The sequence below is a fragment of the Salmo salar genome, chromosome ssa25 (genome assembly GCF_905237065.1).
Source record: "Salmo salar chromosome ssa25, Ssal_v3.1, whole genome shotgun sequence".
In the NCBI taxonomy this organism is placed as follows: domain Eukaryota; kingdom Metazoa; phylum Chordata; class Actinopteri; order Salmoniformes; family Salmonidae; genus Salmo; species Salmo salar.
Window position 1 is genome coordinate 40,604,077 of NC_059466.1, and position 23,768 is coordinate 40,627,844.

General features: G+C 42.8%; 1 protein-coding gene across 2 annotated transcripts in view; it reads left to right on the forward strand.

Moving 5' to 3' along the window:
- The first annotated feature begins 523 nt into the window (after positions 1-523).
- The window catches only part of LOC106586750 (NADP-dependent malic enzyme, mitochondrial), a 30,951-nt gene continuing 7,706 nt past the window's right edge, over positions 524-23,768 (forward strand). The window contains exons 1-8 of one of the 2 annotated variants that reach the window (XM_014174329.2): positions 524-713; positions 1,316-1,536; positions 19,342-19,472; positions 20,680-20,829; positions 22,377-22,452; positions 22,602-22,763; positions 23,139-23,242; positions 23,374-23,483. In XM_014174329.2, coding sequence (XP_014029804.2) covers positions 1,321-1,536; positions 19,342-19,472; positions 20,680-20,829; positions 22,377-22,452; positions 22,602-22,763; positions 23,139-23,242; positions 23,374-23,483 — 949 coding nt within the window. In that variant the 5' untranslated portion in view covers positions 524-713; positions 1,316-1,320. Of the gene's footprint in view, positions 714-1,315; positions 1,537-5,625; positions 5,656-19,341; positions 19,473-20,679; positions 20,830-22,376; positions 22,453-22,601; positions 22,764-23,138; positions 23,243-23,373; positions 23,484-23,768 lie in introns of those variants that run through there. The other variant, XM_014174330.2, reaches the window with a different exon arrangement.

The window sequence follows — 23,768 nt, forward strand, 5'->3', positions numbered from 1 at the left end:
GCAGGGCAATAAAGTACCATATATAATTGGGAAATATATTTTTGTCTAAGGGGGGAAAAATAACTTAACAGAGATGGATTTGACTGTCTTCTGTCATTTATTCTCAACATCTGTTTTTCACTCGCACTGCAGCGGTCTGTATGACCATAATTATGACGGCAAGATGTAGTGTGTTTTCACATTTATTTCACTTTTGTTTTATCTATTTCACTTGCTTTGGCAATGTAAACATACGTTTCCCATGCCAAGAAAGCCCATCAATTGAAATTGAATAAATAGCATCTATTTAATTCAGTTATGTGGACATGATCAAATACACTACTCCTACGCTAGTACTCTATTTAAAAAGGAAGAGCTACAACTATGGCAATGGTAAATACAGTACACAGAAACAGCGTAGAGCGCAGAGTGGGGGGTGGAAGGGAGAGTCCAGAATATTTTTGTGTGACAACGATCTTCCATGAGCAACATTTTGCTTAACACGATTGGTCGGCTGTGACGAAATGGGCGGTTCTACAGGAAGGCGAACGCCTACGGTCTCTGGGAAAGCGTCAACGTCAAATAAACTTGTATCAGCTGTTTAGACCGTTCTACTCACATCAACTGATTAAAACGTCAGCGACGAAGAGAGACCGTCGTCTGCTACCCCAAACCCTAAAAGGATTGAGATTTTTTCAGATAGGAACTCGAGGGCAGCGTCAAACCGTATTCAGGTAGCGAGCGACGCATTTTGTTTTGTAAATAAATCAATTTCTGTGTGCTGTTGTCTATATTTGGAGATGAAGCTATAACGTTACATTGCTCAACTATAGTAGGCCTACGTGGAACATAAACCTGCCCATTAGGATGGATACTGGTAAACACTGAATTTACAATGCCAGCATCATCGTGGCACCTGCTGTTTGTGTTTAAATATTTTGCCTCACCTCGCCATGAAGTGATATATTCGAGGCATAACGTCGTTAACTATATGTAGAGGGCAACCTTGCTGAACTTGATTAGGCTATGCATGTTGCATGCATGGAATTCTAGGTCGTCTGTCTTGTGATTTAGGACAGTCATCATCATCAACCGATATGTAACCATGGCAGCGCTTGACTTGGACTTGAACTCACCGTTGCTGAGTACAGGCATCTCAACATTTCTACTGCTTCATCTCCTGTTCCTCTTATAGCATATTAGCTCAAAAGTATTGTGGAGCTCCTGCACCTAAATATAAACAGTACTGGCACCCAAAATGAGTACCGGCACTTATACAGTCAAGCACTGTATGTAACCGGTGTCACAGCCACTCTCCCACCCTCTCTCTTCACAGGAAATATGAACTCCCTACCGGGAAGGAGTGTGTCACTGTGCAGAATCACCACAGTGGGCGCTATGAGGGTCCTCGTGGGTGCACCAGGTCACCCTGTCACGATGGCCCGTGCGACTAGCCTTGAGGCCGTCAGAGTGTGTCACTCGGGCTCGAGCTGCAAGGGCAGCGTCAACACCAAGAAGCGTGGTTATGACATTACCAGGAACCCACACCTGAACAAGGTAAAGCCCTGGATCAAGGTCCCCCAACTGGCGGCCGTGATTTTATTTGGCCCCCCAAGTTTTCTGAGCAAAAATGTTTTAATATTTATTTTAATAAAATTGTTGGACATAAAAAACTGTTAAAACACCAGCAGATCAGCTCCAAATGATTTTAATTTTGGAAATCTGTTCCAAAGTATTCCCACACATCATAGAGAGATATACACTGAGTGTACAAAATATTAAAGTGGAACTGACAGCGTTTTAATTACTTTGCAGATATTAAACAAACCGGTGTCACAGCCATAATATCAGTAAAAAATATAAAATTCCCAGTTTTATGCTACAAAACAAACTTTATCAGAGTTTTTTTAAAATTGTTTTTTTCACTCAAAATTCCATTACATACAGTAAGGAATTGTTGGAAAAATAAAGTGCATTTGGATAGTATTCAGACACCTTGACTTTTTAAAAATGTTGTTACGTTACAGCCTTATTCTAAAATGTATTAAATTGTTTTTTCCCCTCATCAATATACACACACACAATACTCCATAATGACAAAGCAAAAACAGGTTTTTAGAAATGTTTGCAAATGTATTAAAAATAAATAACTAAAATAATCAATTTACATAAGTATTCCTTTACTCAGTACTTTGTTGAAGCACCTTTGGCAGCGAATACAGCCTCAAGTCTTCTTGGGTATGACGCTACAAGCTTGGCACACCTGTATTTGGGGAGTTTCTCCCATTCTTCTCTGCAGATCCTCTCAAGATCTGTCAGGTTGGATGGGGAGCGTCGCTGCACAGCTATTTTCAGGTCTCTCCAGAGATGTTAGATCTGATTCAAGTCCGGGCTCTGGCTAGGCCACTCAAGGACATTCAGAGACTTGTCCCGAAGCCACTCCTGCGTTGTCTTGGCTGTGTGCTTAGGGTCATTGTCCTGTTGGAAGGTGAACCTTCGCCCCCAGTCTGAGGTCCTGAGCGCTCTGGAGCAGGTTTTCATCAATGATCTCTCTGTACTTTGTTCCGTTCATCTTTCCTTCAATCCTGACTAGTCTCCCAATGACTGCCGCTGAAAAACATCCCCACAGCGTGATGCTGCCACCACCATGCTTCACCGTAAGGATAGTGGCAGGTTTCCTCCAGATGTGACGCATAGCATTCAGGCCAAAAAGTTCATTCTTGGTTTCATCAGACCAGAAAATCTTGTTTCTCATGGTCTGCGAGTCCTTTAGGTGCCTTTCGGTAAACTCCAAGCAGGCTGTCGTGTGCCTTTTATTGAGGAGTGGCTTCTGTCTGGCCACTCTAACATAAAGGCCTGATTTTGTCATTTTTTTATTTCACTTTTATTTAACCAGGTATGCCAGTTGAGAACAAGTTCTCATTTACAACTGCGACCTGGCCAAGATAAAGCAAAGCAGTGCGACACAAACAACAACACAGAGTTACACATAGAATAAACCATCATACAGTCAATAACACAATAGAAAAATCTATATACAGTGTGTGCAAATGAGGTAAGATAAGGGAGGTAAGGCAATAAATAGGCCATAGTGGCGAAATAATTACAATTTAGCAATTAAACACAAGTAGAGATACTGGGGTGCAAAGGAGCAAAAAAATAAATAACAGTATAGGGATGAGGTAGTTGGATGGGCTGTTTACAGATGGGCTATGTACAGATGCAGTGATCTGTGAGCTGCTCTGACAGCTGGTGCTTAAAGTTAGAGAGGGAGGTATGAGTCTCCAGCTTCAGTGATTTTTGCAATTCGTTCCAGTCATTGGCAGCAGAGAACTGGAAGGAAAGGCAGCCAAAGGAGGAATTGGCTTTGGGGCTGACCAGTGAAATATACCTGCTGGAGCACTTGCTACGGGTGGGTGCCGCTATGGTGACCAGTGAGCTGAGATAAGGCGGGGCTTTACCTAGCAAATGACCTGGAGCCAGTGGGTTTGGTGACGAATATGAAGCGAGGGCCAGCCAACGAGAGCATACAGGTCACAGTGGTGGGTAGTATATGGGGATTTGGTGACAAAACGGATGGCACTGTGATAGACTGCATCCAATTTGCTGAGTAGAGTGTTGGAGGCTATTTTGTAAATGACATCGCCGAAGTGAAGGATCGGTAGGATAGTCAGTCTTATGAGGGTATGTTTGGCAGCATGAGTGAAGGATGTTTTGTTGCGAAATAGGAAGCCGATTGTAGATTACATTTTGTTGGTGTGCTGCAGAGATAGTTGTCCTTCGGGAAGGTTCTCCCATCTCCACAAAGGAACTCTGGAGCTCTGTCAGAGTGACCATCGGGTTCTTGGTCACCTCCAAGACCAAGGCCCTTCTCCCCCAATTGTTCAGTTTGGGTAGGTGGCCAGCTCTAGGAAGAGTCTTGGTGGTTCCAAACTTCTTACATTTAAGAATGATTGAGGCCACTGGGTTCTTGGGGACCTGTAATGCTGCAGAAATATTTTGGTATCCAACCCCAGATCTGTGCCTAGACACAATCCTGTCTCCGAGCTCTACGGACAATTCCTTCGACCTCATGGCTTGGTTTTTCCTCTGACATGCACTGTCAACTGTGGGACCTTATATAGACAGGTGTGTGCCTTTCCAAATCATGTCCAGTCAATTGAATTTACCACAGGTGGATTCCAATCAAGTTGTAGAAACATCTCAAGGATAATCAATGGAAACAGGATGCACCTGAGCTCAATTTCGAGTCTCATTGCAAAGGGTCTGAATGCTTATGTTAATAAGGTATTTATCTTTTCGCTTTGTCATTGTGGGCTATTGTGTGTAGATTGATGAGGTAAACATTTAATTTAATACATTTTAGAATAAGGCTGTAAACGAAGAAAATGTGAAGGGATCTGAATACTTTCCGAATGCATTGTAAATCAATCTGACACACACAGACAGACAGACAGACAGACAGACAGACAGACTAATCGAGTTAAAGTAAACCTGTCAGATAGCGTAGCAGTTACAGGCCTTAAAGTAAACTCCTTAAGGAAACAGCTGACTAGCGACCACAATTACACCAAAAATGTCTAAACCTGTTTTTGCTTTGTCATTATGGGGTTTTGTGTGTAGATTGATGAGGGGCATTTTTTATTGAATCAATTTTAGAATAAGGCTGTAAAGTAACAAAATGAGAAAACAATGTCCGAATGTACTGTAAATGGATGCAGTTCAATGATTAATATAATTCACCAATACATTTCTAATATTGCTGTCAGGTTGTAAATCAAAGCTGGCCTGGTACATTGTTTGTTACCTGCACCCTTTCGGGATGTACTGTTTCAGTTTCAATGACTCAATATGTTGAACAAAAACAGCCTACTGTAACTCAGGCTGGGAATGTCAATATAATCAAACTAGCGAAGGCAAAGATCACAAGTCAGTCATAACATGGCTAATAGAGTAGCACACGTGTCAAAACACAAGGCGTGACACATTTCTATCCGGCCCGCACAATGATTTGGGTTGTCAATTAATTTTGGCCCGCTACCATACCGTCCGCGTTGTGCTGCACTACAAGTCACAGCAAGACAAACGGTGCTGTATCATATCATCACTGAACAAATCTTCTACCAGACCTAAAGTTTAAACATGTTGTATGCTAAATGTCCTTGCCAAGTTTCAGTTCCAACAGGTTTTTACATTTTTTTATATAACTAAGCAAATCATTTTGGGCCAACCCCTAACCCGGACGATGCTGGGCCAATTGTGCGCTGCCCTATGGGACTCCCAATCACGGCCGGTTGTGATACAGCCTGGAATCGAATCTGTAGTGATGCCTCTAGCACTGAGATGCAGTGCCTTAGACCACTGCGCCACTCGGGAGCCCAAACATGAATTTCTTTCTTTGACTCTCGCTTCTCCCGGAGCACAAAAAACACAATTTAAATCCCCAGTCTGTGAGCTCTCTGAATTTGTAGAATCCTCGCTCTGGGTTTCCCTTGACGATCTGGATTTTGTAGATAGATTCCAAATTAAAGGTCCATGACAAAAGGAGACAAACAAAAAGCAAACTCACTGCGGAGTAACATATTCAAAACAATTCACAACAAATAAATTCCATTCGCAGAAAACCACTTGGCGTCCTCTCTCCCGGCTATCCTGAACGACATGGATATTCCAAAGGTATTAGTCTGTTCGTTGAAAAGAGTCACATCTTGTTTGAGAAGAGGATTTAAATCAAACTAAAATCAAATAAAAAAAGGTTCAATATCCCATTTTGTCTGGAACTATCAGACAACAGTGTAGACTACTCCAGCACCGCTGATATTCGGGTCATTGCTGTAGCATACAGAAAATGTTATCTTGTTCGTCAAAAAGTTAAAAGATAAAGGATTCACATGCAGACACACAAGCGAGTATAAATTAGTCAACAGTTGAGTCCTCGACTTTATGAAATTACAGCCTGATGTGTTCGCATCAGGTAATTCAACTTCAATTGTGCTGCTTTCATGTGTCCCGTTTACAACGCGCAACAGAGATATACATTTTACAGAAATGCCACAATCCTAGCTAGGCTACTAAAATGTGGCAGTCTGGCTTCGTTTAAAAAATTATAACCAAAAACCTAAACCTGCAACAAAACACCATGCAAAGGACAAACATGTAGGCCTTTTAAAACAACATTTGAGCAGTAGCCTAGGCTGGCTACTCAACTACAAGAGGTTTTGAGTGCACCTTACAGCAATGCTGCATTCATTATTTATTTAGCAAGCTGAAAACACAGAGTCTAACCTTAGCTAGCTAGCTACTAGGAGGATGTGATGTCATTGGAGTAGTGAGTGAGTGACCAACTTTTTCCCCTCATATCGTTTTTCGGTGGCTACTTCTTGAGATGCAGGTGTCATTTGGTTAGCTAGCAAGAAATGTGAATCGATTTTGCTAGCTAGCTATGCTGAACTTGAACGACTGTTATCCACAGTTAGTATATCTCTTAGTTGTCAATAAAATGTATTTGTTATCAATCAAATGGGTGGGCAGGCAAGTTCCCATTCAGTTGTCAAAACGTGGGCAAGCTGCAGAAGGACGAGCAGGCTACTATTCCCCATCGTTTATTAGTGTAAATTTTGACGACCAACTAGCTGAAAATGTTTGAGAGGTTTTATCAAATGTTCTCTTGTTAGACTTTAGCTCATCACGTTCTGGCTGGCATTAGCTAGTTGTTGATCTTGCTGTTGTTGATGTACATTGGCAACTGAGGGAGAGAGAGACTACCTTTTCATGGGTGTTTCATCAATAGGACTGTGAAGTTCCTGTAAGTAAGAGGGCTCCCGTGGTATTTACATGGACTGTGTATATGTGCCATTCAGAGGGTGAATGGGCAAGACAAAATATTTAAGTGCCTTTAAAAGGGGTATGGTAGTAGGTGCCAGGCGCACTGGTTTGTGTCAAGAACTGCAACGCTGCTGGGTTTTTCACACAACAGTTTCCCGTTTGTATCAAGAATGGTCCACCATCCAAAGGACATTCAGCCATCTTGACACAAACTGAATGAATAAAAAGCACCCTAAGGAAAAGCAAAGCTTTAAAGATGCACCAAAGACCTAGTACACAACCAGTCCAGAAACACACCGCAGTCATTTTGTTATGTAAGACATTGGTTTCAACACACAAATAAAAATCTCTGGAGAGTTCCCACTAATCAGTTCCCATTAATAAGTGCTTTAGGTTATGGGTGTGTCAAGGGTTGTCTGGTGTGGGAAATCATAGTAATTAGGTTATTCAATTATTGCATCTGTGCTCCTAGAGTGTGCGTCTCTCCTTTTCTTTTTCAAGTCATAGTAACAGACATTTATTTTATTTCACCTTTATTTAACCAGGTAGGCAATATGAGAACAAGTTCTCATTTACAATTGCGACCTGGCCAAGATAAAGCAAAGCAGTTCGACAACATACAACAACACAGAGTTACACATGGAGTAAAACAAATATACAGTCAATAATACAGTAGAAAAATAAGTCTATGTACAATGTGAGCAAATGAGGTGCGATAAGGGAGGTAAAGGCAAAAAAAGTCCATGGTGGCAAAGTAAATACAATATAGCATGTAAAACACTGGAATGGTAGATTTGTAGTAGAAGAAAGTGCAAAGTAGAAATAGAGATAACGGGGTGCAAATGAGCAAAATAAAATAAATAAATACAGTAGGGGAAGAGGTAGATGTTTGGGCTAAATTATAGATGGGCTATGTACAGGTGCAGTGATCTGTGAGCTGCTCTGATAGCTGGTGCTTAAAGCTAGTGAGGGAGATGAGTGTTTCCAGTTTCAGAGATTTTTGTAGTTCGTTCCAGTCATTGGCAGCAGAGAACTGGAAAGAGAGACGGCCAAAGGAGGAATTGGCTTTGGGGGTGACCAGAGAGATATACCTGCTGGAGCGCGTGCTACAGGTGGGTGCTGCTATGGTGACCAGTGAGCGGAGATAAGGGGGGACTTTACCTAGCAGGGTCTTGTAGATGACCTGGAGCCAGTGGGTTTGGTGACGAATATGAAGCGAGGGCCAGCCAACGAGAGCATACAGGTCACAGTGGTGGGTAGTATATGGGGATTTGGTGACAAAACGGATGGCACTGTGATAGTCTGCATCCAGTTTGTTGAATAGGGTATTGGAGGCTATTTTGTAAATGACATCGCCAAAGTCAAGGATCGGTAGGATGGTCAGTCTTATGAGGGTATGTTTGGCAGCATGAGTGAAGGATGCTTTGTTGCGAAATAGGAAACCAATTATTGATTTAACTTTGGATTGGAGATGTTTGATGTGAGTCTGGAAGGAGAGTTTACAGTCTAACCAGACACCTAGGTCTTTGTAGTTGTCCACATATTCTAAGTCAGAACCGTCCAGAGTAGTGATGCAGGACAGGCGGGCAGGTGCAGGCAGCGATCGGTTGAAGAGCATGCATTTAGTTTTACTTGTATTTAGGAGCAGTTGGAGGCCACGGAAGGAGAGTTGTATGGCATTGAAGCTCGTCTGGAGGGTTGTTAACACAGTGTCCAAAGAAGGGCCAGAAGTATACAGAATGGTGTCGTCTGCGTAGAGGTGGATCAGAGACTCACCAGCAGCAAGAGCGACATCATTGATGTATACAGAGAAAAGAGTTGGCCCAAGAATTGAACCCTGTGGCACCCCCATAGAGACTGCCAGAGGTCCGGACAACAGGCCCTCCGATTTGACACACTGAACTCTATCAGAGAAGTAGTTGGTGAACCAGGCGATGCAATCATTATAAAAACCAAGGCTATTGAGTCTGCCGATGACGATGTGGTGATTGATAGAGTCGAAAGCTTTGGCCAGGTCAATGAAAACGGCAGCACAGTATTGTTTCTTATCGATGGCGGTTACGATATCGTTTAGGACCTTGAGTGTGGCTGAGGTGCACCCATGACCAGCTCTGAAACCAGATTGCATAGCGGAGAAGGTGCGGTGGGATTCGAAATGGTCGGTAATCTGTTTGTTGACTTGGCTTTCGAAGACCTTAGAAAGGCCGGGTAGGATGGATATAGGTCTATAGCAATTTGGGTCAAGAGAGTCCCCTCCTTTCAAGAGGGGGATGACAGCAGCTGCTTTCCAATCTATGGGAATCTCAGATGACACGAAAGAGAGGTTGAACAGGCTAGTAATAGGGGTTGCAATAATTTCGGCAGATAATTTTTGAAAGAAAGGGTCCAGATTGTCTAGCCCGGCTGATTTGTAGGGGTCCAGATTTTGCAGCTCTTTCAGAACATCAGCTGAATGGATTTGGGAGAAGGAGAAATGGGGAAGGCTTGGGCGAGTAGCTGTGGGGGGTGCAGTGCTGTTGACTGCAGTAGGAGTAGCCAGGTGGAAAGCATGGCCAGCCATAGAAAAATGCTTATTGAAATTCTCAATTATAGTGGGTTTATCGGAGTTTCCTATCCTCAGTGCAGTGGGCAGTTGGGAGGAGGTGTTCTTATTCTCCATGGACTTTACAATGTCCCAGAACTTTTTTAAATTTGTGTTGCAGGAAGCACATTTCTGCTTGAAAAAGCTAGCCTTAGCTTTTCTAACTGCCTGTGTATATTGGTTTCTAACTTCGGTGAAAAGTTGCATATCACAGGGGCTGTTTGATGCTAATGCAGAACGCCATAGGATGTTTTTGTGTTGGTTAAGGGCAGTCAGGTCTGGGGAGATCCAAGGGCTATATCTGTTCCTGGTTCTAAATTTCTTGAATGGGGCATGCTTATTTAAGATGGTGAGGAAGGCATTTAAAAAAAATAACCAGGCATCCTCTACTGACGGGATGAGGTCAGTATCCTTCCAGGATACCAGGGCCAGGTCGATTAGAAAGGCCTGTTCACTGAAATGTTTCAGGGAGCGTTTGACAGTGATGAGTGGAGGTCGTTTGACCGTAGACCCATTACGGATGCAGGCAATGAGGCAGTGATCGCTGAGATCTTGGTTGAAAACAGCAGAGGTGTATTTAGAGGGCAAATTGGTTAGGATGATATCTATGAGGGTGCCAGTGTTTACAGCTTTGGGGTGGTACCTGGTGGGTTCATTAATAATTTGTGTGAGATTAAGGGCGTCAAGCTTGGATTGTAGGATGGCTGGGGTGTTAAGCATGTCCCAGTTTAGGTCACCTAGTAGCACGAGCTCTGAAGATAGATGGGGGGCAATCAGTTCACATATAGTGTTCAGAGCACAGCTGGGGGCCGAGGGTGGTCTATAGCAGGCGGCAACGGTGAGAGACTTGTTTTGAGAGATGGATTTTTAAAAGTAGAAGTTCAAATTGTTTGGGTACAGACCTGGATAGTAGGACAGAACTCTGCAGGCTATCTCTGCAGTAGATTGCAACACCGCCCCCTTTGGTCGTTCTATCTTGTCTGAAAGCGTTGTAGTTAGGGATGAAGATTTCAGAGTTTTTGGTGGACTTCCTAATCCAGGATTCAGACACGGCTAGGACATCCGGGTTGGCAGAGTGTGCTAAAACAAACTTAGGGAGGAGGATTCTAATGTTAACATGCATGAAACCAAGGCTATTACGGTTACAGAAGTCATCAAAAGAAAGAGCCTGGGGAGTAGGAGTGGAGCTAGGCACTGCAGGGCCTGGATTCACCTCTACATCACCAGAGGAACAGAGAAGTATGAGGGTAAGGGTATGGATAAAAGCTATAAGAATTGGTCGTCTGTGACGTCCGGAATAGAGAGAAAAAGGAGCAGGTTTCTGGGGGCGAAAAAATAGCTTCATGGTATAATGTACAGACAAAGGTATGGTAGGATGTGAGTACAGTGGAGGTAAACCTAGGCATTTAGTGATAATGAGAGAGATATTGTCTCTAGAAACATCATTGAAACCAGAAGATGTCATAGCATGTGTGGGTGGAGGAACTGAGAGGTTGGATAAGGTATAATGAGCCGGGCTAGAGGCTCTACAGTGAAATAAGCCAATAAACACTAACCAGAACAGCAATGGACAAGGCATATTGACATTAAGGAGAGGCATGCTTAGCCGAGTGATCAAAGGGTCCAGTGAGAGTTAGATAGCTAGCCGAGCCATAGGTAGCAAGCTGGTAGAAGATGGAGGAGGTCTGTTTTTAGCCACCTCGTGCGATTCCGTCTGTAGATTAGTGGGGTTCCGTGTGGTAGGGGGGACCAGTCCAATTGACAAAATAGTTAGTTATAGTGGCCCAAGAAAATTTTCCGATAGACCTATTCAGATAACAGCCGATAAGACGGCTAACGATTAGCGGGCCGCAGATGGGCATTCGGGTTACGTCGCGATGGAGGGGCCAGTTGGATAACTCCCTCGGGCAGATAACGTCGGTGGTCCAGTCGTGAAGGCCCGATGGGGCTCGATGGGGCAGTAAAACGGGTCCGGATAGGTGATTGTAGCCCAGGAGAGGCTGATGGAACTCTTCAGCTGGCTAGCTCCGGAATAGCCCAGGAGTGGCTGATGAAACGCTTCAGCTGGCTAGCTCCAGAATAATTTATGTTAACTCCGGGACCAACGTTGCCAATAGTCACTCAGGTAGCAGCTAGCTAGCTGCAAGATCCAGGTGTAAATGTCCAGAGCCTGTGGTAGAAATCCGGGGATATGGAGAGAGAATAGGTCCGGTAAGCTCTGGTCTGGGTCGCGCTGTACAAAAATTGGCGATAGCTTTTCGAGCTAATGGATAGCTGAGGACCGCTAACCGTGGCTAGCTGAACTACAACGTTAGCCAGTGAACTGGCTAACCTCTGGCTAACTTCTGTTGTGGATTTCAGATTTGAGGTAAATAATACTTTTATTTTTTAAATTGGTGAGGCGGGTTGCAGGAGAGTGTTTTGAGGTTGAGTTTTTAGAAAAAAAATATGTAAAAAGATATGCGAAGAAAATATGTAAATATATATATACACGGGACACGACAAGAGGAAGACAAAGGACGTCTGAACTGCTACGTCATCTTGGGAACAAGATGAATGTAGCGGGGATGGCAACTAGATTTAGTCGCTGGCCGATTCTTTTGGCAGCTGATGGTTAGGGGGGCGGAACATAATTATAATAATTTAGAACACTGCAAATTGACCTCAACTAAGCCTACAAAGAGATTGTATTTAAAATAACAATCATTTCATACCTTGATTACATTGAGACATATATTTATATATGTACAGTTGAAGTCGGAAGTTTACATACACTTAGGTTGGAGTCATTTAAACTCGTTTTTCAACCACTCCACAAATTTCTTGTAAACAAACTATAGTTTTGGCAAGTCGGTTAGGACATCTACTTTGTGCATGACAAGTCATTTTTCCAACAATTGTTTACAGACAGATTATTTCACTTATAATTCACTGTATCACCATACCAGTGGGTCAGAAGTTTGCATACACTAAGTTGACTGTGCTTTTAAACAGCTTGGATAATTCCAGAAAATGATGTCATGCCTTTAGAAGCTTCTGATAGGCTAATTGACATCATTTGAGTCAATTGGAGGTGTACCTGTGGATGTATTTCAAGACCTACCTTCAAACTCAGTGCCTCTTTGCTTGACATCATGGGAAAATCAAAAGAAATCAGCCAAGACCTCAGAACAAAAGTTGTAAACCTCCAAAAGTCTGGTTCATCCTTGGGAGCAATTTCCAAACGCCCGAAGGTACCACGTTCATCTGTACAAACAATAGTACGCAAGTATAAACACTATGGGACCACACAGCCGTCATACCGCTCAGGAAGGAGACGCGTTCTGTCTCCTAGAGATGAATGTACTTTGGTGCGAAAGTGGACCTTGTGAAGATGCTGGAGGAAACGGGTACAAAAGTATCTATATCCACAGTAAAACGAGTCCTTTATCGACATAACCTGAAAGGCCACTCAGTAAGGAAGAAGCCACTGCTCCAAAACCGCCATAGAAAAGCCAGACTACGTTTTGCAACTGCACATGGTGACAAAGATCGTACTTTTTTGAGAAATGTCCTCTGGTCTGATGAAACAAAAATAGAACTGTTTGGCCATAATGACCATCGTTATGTTTGGAGGAAAAAGGGAGAGGCTTGCAAGCCGAACACCATCCCAACCGTGAAGCACGGGGGTGGCAGCATCATGATGTGGGGGTGCTTTGCTGCAGGAGAGACTGGTGCACTTCACAAAATAAATGGCATCATGAAGGAGGTAAATTATGTGGATATATTGAAGCAACATCTCAAGACATCAGTCAGGATTAGGATTAGTCAAGCTTGGTCACAAATGGGTCTTCCAAATGGACAATGACCACAAGCATACTTCCAAAGTTGTGGCAAAATGGCTTAAGGACAACAAAGTCAAGGTATTGGAGTGGCCATCACAAAGCCCTGACCTCAATCCCATAGAAAATTTGTGGGCAGAACAGAAAAAGCGTGTGCGAGCAAGGAGGCCTACAAACCCGACTCAGTTACACCAGCTCTGTCAGGAGGAATGGGCCAAAATTCAGTTATTGTGGGAAGCTTGTGGAAGGCTACCCGAAACATTTGTCCCAAGTTAAACAATTTAAAGGCAATGCTACCAAATACTAATTGAGTGTATGTAAACTTCTGACCCACTGGGAATGTGATGAAAGAAATACAAGCTGAAATAAATAATTCTCTCTACTATTATTCAGACATTTCACAGTCATAAAATAAAGTGGTGATCCTAACTGACCTAAGACGGGGAATTTTTACTAGAATTAAACATCAGGAATTGTGAAAAACTAAGTTTAAATGTATGTGACTAAGGTGTATGTAAACATCCGACTTCAACTGTATATATTTTTTTTTGGGGGGGGATACTCGGGCTGAATTCCTGGTTATTTTCCGGGGGTGGGGGGGGCAAAACAAAACTTGTGCGCTTGTTGCCAACCCCTAACAAAGGTTGAAGAATGAAATGCAAATATGTTTCTGATCATGTTTGCCCTTGCAGATGTAAGTTCAAATGGGCCCTGGGTTCTCTGTAGCCTCTCTATAGGCTGTCTGTTAGAGCTGGGACGATAAACAGAAAGTTATCGACACTGACCCAACCGACCACTTATCGTGGACATTTTGCTGATATCGTTCATTGCAATAAACAACCAATAGAGACCTACTAGAACAATTTGAAGTTTGAACAGAAATACGTTTGCTAATATAGGTGATTGCTAATAGGACAATTGATAGGTACAACATTAAAAGTAGTAGTAGTTTTAAGGGTAATATTAGGCTCTCCATAGCCTCTCTATATCCTCTCCATAGCCTCTCTGTATCCTCTCTATATCCTCTCTATATCCTCTCTATAGGCTCTCTATTGGTTGTCTATATCCTCTCTGTATCCTCTCTATATCCTCTCTATATCCTCTCTATAGGCTCTCTATTGGTTGTCTATATCCTCTCTATATCCTCTCTATATCCTCTCCATAGCCTCTCTGTATCCTCTCTATATCCTCTCTATATCCTCTCTATAGGCTCTCTATTGGTTGTCTATATCCTCTCTATATCCTCTCTATATCCTCTCCATAGCCTCTCTATATCCTCTCTATATCCTCTCTATAGGCTCTCTATTGGTTGTCTATATCTTCTCTATATCCTCTCTATAGGCTCTCTATCGTCTCTCTATAGGCTCTCTATTGGCTCTCTATAGGCTATGTATAGGCCCTCTATGCCTCTCTATATCCTCTCTATATCCTCTCTATGCCTCTCTATATCCTCTCTATAGCCTCTCTATATCCTCTCTATGCCTCTCTATATCCTCTCTATAGCCTCTCTATATCCTCTCTATGCCTCTCTATATCCTCTTTATAGCCTCTCTATATCCTCTCCATGCCTCCCTATATCCTCTCTATATCCTCTCTATAGCCTCTATATCCTCTCTATGCCTCTCTATATCCTCTCTATAGCCTCTCTATATCCTCTCTATGCCTCTCTATATCCTCTCTATATCTTCTCTATGCCTCTCTATAGCCTCTCTATATCCTCTCTATAGCCTCTCTATAGCCTCTCTATAGCCTCTCTATAGCCTCTCTATACCCTCTCTATGCCTCTCTATAGCCTCTCAATAGGCTGTCTATAGCCTCTCTATAGGCTGTCTATAGCCTCTCTATAGCCTCTATAGCTCCTCTATATCCTCTCTATAGGCTCTCAATAGCCTCTCTATAGGCTGTCTATAACCTGGTGCTTATTGGGTCATGTAACACACACAGTAGGATAGTGCTTCAGGTTAGTAATCACAACTGGTATTATCTTTTAACGAGGTTAAATAAACTTAAGAAAGTTACATTGTTAGCTCTTGTAGATCTCAGTCCGGATGTTAAAGTCACTTCCATTAATCTTAACATTTGTAATTGTAGTTCTATAACTGAACTATGAACTATGTAGTCCATCAGCTCCTATACACACATTGTCCGGGGATTTCAGGTTATTGTGTTGATGCCAATAAGGCTAAACTGAACAGGAATTGTCCATTGTTAAATCTGCTATTCTGCACTTTCTGTGAGGGAAAAACCTCAAAACACCTGGTAGCCTTTTTACAGCATGTTTTGTACACCATGCATTTAAATTGTATAGTGCAGAGACCTTTATGTTAACCAGAACACAAGTGTTTTTAGTAGGATCTTTATCTGCATTCTACAGTACTCTTTCGCTCTCTTTCTCTCTCTCTCTCTGGAGGTCAGTGTAGACTGAAGGTGTAATTGCGGTTGCTGGTCAGCTGTTTCCTTAAGGAGTTTACTTTAGGGCCTGTAACTGCTACGCTATCTGACAGGTTTACTTTAACTCGATTAGTGTGTGTGTGTGTGTGTGTGTGTGTGTGTGTGTGTGTGTGTGTGTGTGTGTGTGTGTGTGTGTGTGTGTGTGTGTGTGTGTGTGTGTGTGTGTGTGTGTGTGTGTGTGTGTGTGTGTGTGTGTGTGTGTGTCAGATTGATTTACAGTGCATTCGGAAAGTATTCAGACCCCTTGACTTTTTCCACATTTTGTTACGTTACAGCCTTATTCTAAAATTGATTCAATTAAATGTTTTTCTCATCACTCAGTCAAATTTATTTATGAAGCCCTTTTTAAATCAGCCGATGTCACAAAGTGCTATACAGAACCGCCTAAAACCCCAAACAGCAAGCAATGCAGATGTAGAAGCACGGTAGCTAGGAAAAACTCCCTAGAAAGGCAGGAGGGTGCAACAGGTCATCACCTCAGGAGTAAATGTCATTTGGCTTTTCATTTTTTTTTACCTTTATTTAACTAGGCAAGTCAGTTAAGAACAAATTCTTATTTACAATGACGGCCTAGGAACAGTGGGTTAACTGCCTTGTTCAGGGGCAGAATGACAGATTTTTACCTTGTCAGCTCAGGGATTTGATCTAGCACCCTTTCGGTTACTGGCCCAATGCTCTAACCACTAGGCTACCTGCCGCCTCATAGCAGAGCATTCAGAGTTCGAGATAGCAGGTGCGGTAGAGAGAGAGTCAAACAGCAGGTCTGGGACAAGGTAGCACGTCCCGTGAACAGGTCAGCGTTCCATAGCCGCAGGCAGAACAGTTGAAACTGGAGAAGCAGCACGACCAGGTGAATTTGTGGCAGCAAGGAGTCATCAGGCCAGGTGGTCGTGAGGCATGGTCCCAGGGCTCAGGTCCTCCGGGACGGAGAGAGAGAGAATTAGAGGGAGTGTACTTAAATTCACATAAGACACCTGATAAGACAGGAGAATTACAACAGATATAACAGAATGACCCTAGCCCCCCGACACATAAACTATTGCAGCATAGATACTGGAGGCTGAAATAGGAGGGGTCTGGAGACACTGTGGCCCCATCCGACAATACCCCCGGACAGGGCCAACCAGGCAGGATATAACCCCACCCACTTTGCCAAAGCACAGCCCCCACACCACTAGAGGGATATCCGCAGTCCACCAACTTACTACCCTGAGAGAAGGCTGAGTATAGCCCACGACGATCTCCCCCACGGCAAGAACCCGAGGGTTCAATCTACACATAATAGCCCATGATGACAAAGCGAAAACAGAAATACCTTATTTACATAAGTATTCAGACCCTTTGCTATGAGACTCGAAATTGAGCTCAGGTGCATCCTGTTTCCATTGATCATCCTTGAGATGTTTCTACAACTTGAGTCCACCTGTGGTAAATTCAATTGATTGGACATGATTTGGAAAGGCACACACCTGTCTATATAAGGTCCCACAGTTGACAGTGCATGTCAGAGCAAAAACCAAGCCATGAGGTCAAAGGAATTGTCCGTAGAGCTCGGAGACAGGGTTGTGTCGATGCACAGATCTGGGGAAGGGTACAAAAAAGAATTCTGACGCATTGAAAGTCCCCATGAATACAGTGGCCTCAATCATTCTTAAATGGAAGAAGTTTGGAACCACCAAGACTCTTCCTAAAGCTAGCCGCCCGGCAAAACTGAGCAATCGGGGGAGAAGGGCCTTGGTCAGGTAGGTGACCAAGAACCCGATGGTCACTCTGACAGACCTCCAGAGTTCTTCTATGGAGATGGAAGAATCTTCAAGAAGAACATCCATCTCTACAACACTCCACCAATCAGGCCTTTAAGGTAGAGTGGCCAGACGGATGCCACTCCTCAGTAAAAGGCTCATGACAGCCCGCTTGGAGTTTGCCAAAAGGCACCTAAAAGACTCTCAGACCACGAGAAACAATCTCTGATCTGATGAAATCAAGATTGAACTCTTCGTCCTGAATGCCAAGCGTCACATCTGGAGGAAACCTGGCACCATCCCTATGGTGAAGTATGGTGGCAGCAACATCATGCTGTGTGGATGTTTTTCAACGACAGGTACTCGGAGACTAGTCAGGTTTGAGGAAAAGATGATCGGAGCAAAGTACAGAGAGATCCTTGATGAAAACCAGCTCCAGATTGTCAGGACCTCAGACTGGGGCGAAGGTTCACCTTACAACAGGACAACGACCCTAAGCACACAGCCAAGACAACGCAGGAGTGGCTTCGGGACAAGTATCTGAAAGTCCTTGAGTGGCCCAGCCAGAGCCCGGACTTAAACCTGATTGAATATCTCTGGTGAGACCTGAAAATAGCTGTGCAGTGATGCTCAAATACCAACCTGACAGAGGATCTGCAGAGAAGAATGGAAGAAACTCCCCAAATACAGGTGTGCCAAGCTTGTAGTGTCATACCCAAGAAGACTCAAGGCTGTAATCGCTGCCAAAGGTGATTCAACAAAGTACTGAGTAAAGGGTCTAAATACTTAAGGTAATGTGATATTTCTGAATTTTATTTTTATACATTTGTCAATTTCTGAAGAACAATTTTTTCTTTGTCATTATGGGATAGTGTGTGTAGATTGATGAGGGGGAAAAACAATGTAATCCATTTTAGAATAAGGCTGTAACAAAATGGGGAAAAATTGAAGGGTCTGAATACTTTCTTGAATGCAATGTATAAGTATACTAATAATGTATTTCCATTTTGTATTTTTTGTGAGTTAGTTGTATGTGTTGAAATAATTATGTTTGTTTGCACTATAATTTAGTTTGTGTGAAGCTAAATTGTAGAATGATAATGATCATTAATCTTATCAAACTCCCGCTTCATACCAACTCTAACGCAGTCCTATTCACCTTTCAGCGTATTGAATGATTTGACGATGGGTCACACCATCAAACAGTTCTTAGGTTCCTTAAACAATGCGCTCTCAAGTTCAGTTCATATTCCCCACACTGAAATGAGGAAGTGGATTAGGTTCCATTTGAAGGTTAACATCTCATAGTTGGAGAGTGTCACTGTGATTGACACATTCATAGGCGTTTATTATTAATGGAAACCAAACCACAGGTGCAAGTGTCACATTACACTATCACAACTTTACATAGTGACACTGGTATATTTACTGTAGCAAGTTGGTGAACAGTTTTTATTTTGTTATTTATTTCCATGACGGTCCTCTGGCTTTCAGAATAATTCTTTCCATTGAAGAAAGAAGAGGTAGAGCGAGTGTGTGAGAAAGAGGAAAGAAGATATTAGAAGGGAGTTCACAGGGGAGGGAATTCAGGCTCCTATCCCATTGGACAGAATAAATAGATGACCTCCACTCCCCCAAATGCTCAAACACACCTCTTCAGAATACTGACATGACAAAGTAGAGTGGCACTAACCACAACCAGATCAGCCCGCTGAGCAACCATAAGAATTTCCCTTCATGCAATAGGCCTAATAAAGGAATGCTAAAGACATGATCAGAACCACAACATAGCTAAAGCACCACAGCTTCTTTATCGAAAGACAATAATTGTAAATATCTGATAGCTGGGTGTTTATGTGAGCAACAGCTAGCTAGACCAATGCTACAACATTGGAGCGATCGATCCTAATGTTGGATGTGTGGTCCTCCATCCCCCCCGTAGGGCATGGCCTTCACCCTGCAGGAGCGCCTGCAGCTGGGCATCCACGGCCTGCTGCCCCCAGTCTTCCTCTCCCAGGACGTCCAGGTGCTCCGCATCATGAGGAGCTACGAGGGCCGCAACCCCCTCGACAAGTGAGCACACTCAGATACAAATAATACACTTACATATACAACAAACAAACACACAGGCACACAACACACAATGGCTAAAAATGCACATACAGACAGAAATACAGAAACTTTCCTACCCCTCATTATCACTAATCACTGCACGATCACCACTATTACTATTATCACTATCGTCACTATTGCTATGATCACTATCACTAAAAACTATCAACACTATCAACTCTATCATCATTATCACCACTATTGCTATCACATTTAGCACTATTACTATAATCACCATCATCACTATTACTATCACTATTACTAGCATCACTATCATCACTATCACTAATAACACTATCATCACTATTACTATCATCACTATCATCACTATTACTAGCATCACTATCACTAGCATCACTATCACTAATAACACTATTATCACTATTATTGTCATCACTATTACTATCATCACTATTACTAGCATCACTATTACTATAACTAATAACGCTATCGTCACTATCATCACTATAACTAATAACATTATCATCACTATTATTGTCAACAGTGTCACTAATAACATATTATCACTAACACAAAAAATTAGCAACACTATCAACTCTATCATCACTATTACTATTATCACTATCACCACTATTACTATTATCACTATCACCACTATTACTATTATCACTATCACCACTATTACTATTATCACTATAACCACTATTACTATCACATTCATCACTATTACTATAATCACCATCATCACTATTACTATCATCACTATCATTGCTATCACTAATAACACTATCATCACCATTACTATCATTACTATTAGTATCATCACTATCATCACGATTACTAGCATCACTATCACTAATAACTACCACTGTCATCAATATCACTATCATCACTATCGTTATCACTATCATCACTATCACTTCCAGCTCTGTTTCACCTTGTCCTACATTTCCTGTTGCTATCTCTCGCTCTCTCTATTTCTCTCTTTCTCTCTCGCCCTATCTCTATTTCTATTTCTCTCTCTCTCGCTCTCTCTATTTCTCTCTTTCTCTCTCGCCCTATCTCTATTTCTATTTCTCTCTCTCTCGCTCTCTCTCTATTTCTCTCTTTCTCTCTTGCCCTATCTCTATTTCTCTCTCTCTCGCTCTCTCTCTATTTCTCTCTCTATTTCTCTCTCTCTCTATTTCTCTCTCTCGCTCTCTCTCAGGTACATCTTGCTAATGACTTTGCAGGACAGGAATGAGAAGTTGTTTTACCGCCTGCTGACATCTGATGTAGAGGAGTTCATGCCCATCGTCTATACGCCTACAGTAGGGCTGGCCTGCCAACAGTACGGACTGGCCTTCAGGAGACCACGGTAGGCATGACACACTGACACACACACGTACAGACAACACACACACACTTACACACACATGTACAGACACACACACACACACACACACACACACACACACACACACACACACACACACACACACACACACACACACACACACACAGAGAGAGAGAGACAGGGCAATGTTGTGTGATAATAGTGGCTCAGTGGTTCTGAAGTGTTAGCATGCACAGTTGAAGTCAGAAGTTTGCAAACACTTAGGTTGGAGTCAGTAAAACTCATTTTTCACTGTATTTTCACGGCCGGATAAAAAACGTACCCGATTTAATCTGGTTATTACTCCTGCCCAGAAACTAGAATATGCATATAATTGTTTGATTTGGATAGAAAACACCCTAAAGTTTCTAAAACTGTTTGAATGGTGTCTGTGAGTATAACAGAACTCATATGGCAGGCCAAAACCTGAGAAGATTCTATACAGGAAGTGCCCTCTCTGACCATTTCTTGGCCTTCTATAGTCTCTTTATCGAAAACAGAGGATCTCTGCTGTAACGTGACATTTTCTAAGACTCCCGTAGGCTCTCAGAAGGCGCCAGAACAGGGAATGATGACTCTGCAGTCCCTGGGCGAAAAACAGTAGGGCTTTTGGATAGTGGTCGATCTGAGAACAATGACATGGGCGTGAAGAGTCCATTTTACATTTTCAGTCTTTGAACGAAAACAACGTCTCCGGTCGGAATATTATCGCTGTTTTACGAGAAAAATTGCATAAAAATTGATTTTAAACAGCGTTTGACATGCTTCGAAGTACGGTAATGGAATATTTAGAAATTTTTTGTCACGATATACGCCGGCGCGTCACTTTTCGCGAATTCAAAGTATATGTGGTTGTGAACATCACGGAGTGTTCTTTTGCTTTAGCAGGTCTTTTTTGTAACAATTCATCTCGTGTTTTTCCCAATACCAAATTAAGAGCTTCATCCACACATTGTGGCGAATAGCCTCTTCTTAGAAACATAGTGCGCATCTCCGCTGCTTTTGCTAGATAATCCTCTGTGGAGTGGCATATACGGCGCAGTCTGAAAAACTGGCTTCTAGGAAGTCCTCTTTTTAAGATGACTCTGTTTTTCATATGATGTACCCAATGATTAATGAAAACTTGATATGTCCTCATTGTGGTTTTATGGACGTGTTTAATGCGTCTTATTTATACACTTTTGTAGTGTTTGTGAAATGCATATTGTTATGTTTGGTAGCACTTATTTATTTTATTTTTCCTTTGCCTCCAACCCCTTTCCACGCGTGGAACTGATGTGGGTGGGGCTAGGTATACATAGAGGTGCTGTTTTCAGAAAATTCACAAAAGCTCTGATGAAGGCCGTTAGGCCGATACGTAAGCTTATTAAATATCAGTGATTCTATCAAGAGCAGTGTGCGGTTTCCTTTTTCCTTCATCCTGTTTCAACTTTTGCCATGCACCTGCAATAAGATTGCTCAGATGTGCGAGTGCCTTTTGAATTTTGATACGGTGTATGTAAACTTCTGACGTCAACTGTATCCCACAGAGGTCTCTTCATCACCATCCATGATAAAGGTCACATCGCCACCATGCTCAACTCCTGGCCTGAGGAGAACATCAAGGTGAGGAGTACCACACACACACACACACACAAGCTTTGCTTTACTGCATGGTACAGGATGTGGACAGGAGGGTGTAAACAGCATAAGGCTCTTAGCTGGAGACTAGAAGTTTCACCAGGTGAACCAAACCGTGTTTGTGTATTCCACAGGCCATTGTGGTGACGGACGGAGAGCGTATACTGGGTCTGGGGGACCTGGGAAGTTACGGCATGGGCATCCCCGTGGGCAAACTGGCCCTGTACACAGCCTGCGGAGGAGTGCCACCCCAACAGTGTCTGCCAGTGCTACTGGATGTGGGCACTGACAACCAGGTACTTCAACTGGGACACTCCATGAGGAAACACCCAGGCCTCCGTTGGCTAATATCATGGTCCTTATCATTTGACCCAGCCATATAGAAAAGGCAGTATCTTACCTAGTGAACTAAATGTGTTACTAGAAGTTGTTTGGAATTCAGGGCTCCACTATCACTTAGTTACTTCCCTTATTTCCCTAGAGGTCCTCATCCATAGGTTGGCATTTATTGAGATGACTCATATAGTGAGTCATATATTGAGGCAGCTCTGCAGAGTGGTCACTAGCTTGCACAGCCACACCACAAAGTCATAAAATCGGATTTTAAACCTAACCTTAACCCTGCTCCTTGTCGTAGAGTGTGAAGGTGATGATGTTTAATCTTTGATCAGGCGCTCCTGGAAGACCCCCTGTACATCGGTCTAAAGCACAAGAGGGTCAGAGGAAAAGAGTATGATGATCTCATCGATGAGTTCATGCAGGCAGTTACTGACAAGTGGGTAGTGTGTGTGTGTGTGTGTGTGTGTGTGTGTGTGTGTGTGTGTGTGTGTGTGTGTGTGTGTGTGTGTGTGTGTGTGGCTGTGTAATTTGACTATCTGACCGACCGTTCACTACTCTGCGCTGCAGGTACGGGATGAACTGTCTGATCCAGTTTGAGGACTTTGCCAACTCCAACGCCTTCCGCCTCCTCAACAAGTACCGCAACCACTACTGCACCTTCAACGATGACATCCAAGGTAATCTCTCTCTCCCTCTCTCTCTACTCCCACCCCCTACCCGCTAGACCGGGGTGGGCAATTTTTTTTACTCAAGGGCCATATCAGGATTTCAAAATTCAGCGGAGCACCACTCAGAATTTTTTTCCGGACTGATTTGTTAGTCAAAAGCAATTTGCGGGCCAGATAGAGGGCAGTAATTTGAAAACGTAAAAGTCCATTATAATTTCGACGTACTTTCTATTTAGTTTCAGACGTTCAAGAGTGACCTATAGTGTTTTTTAACCCAAAATAATAAATACAACT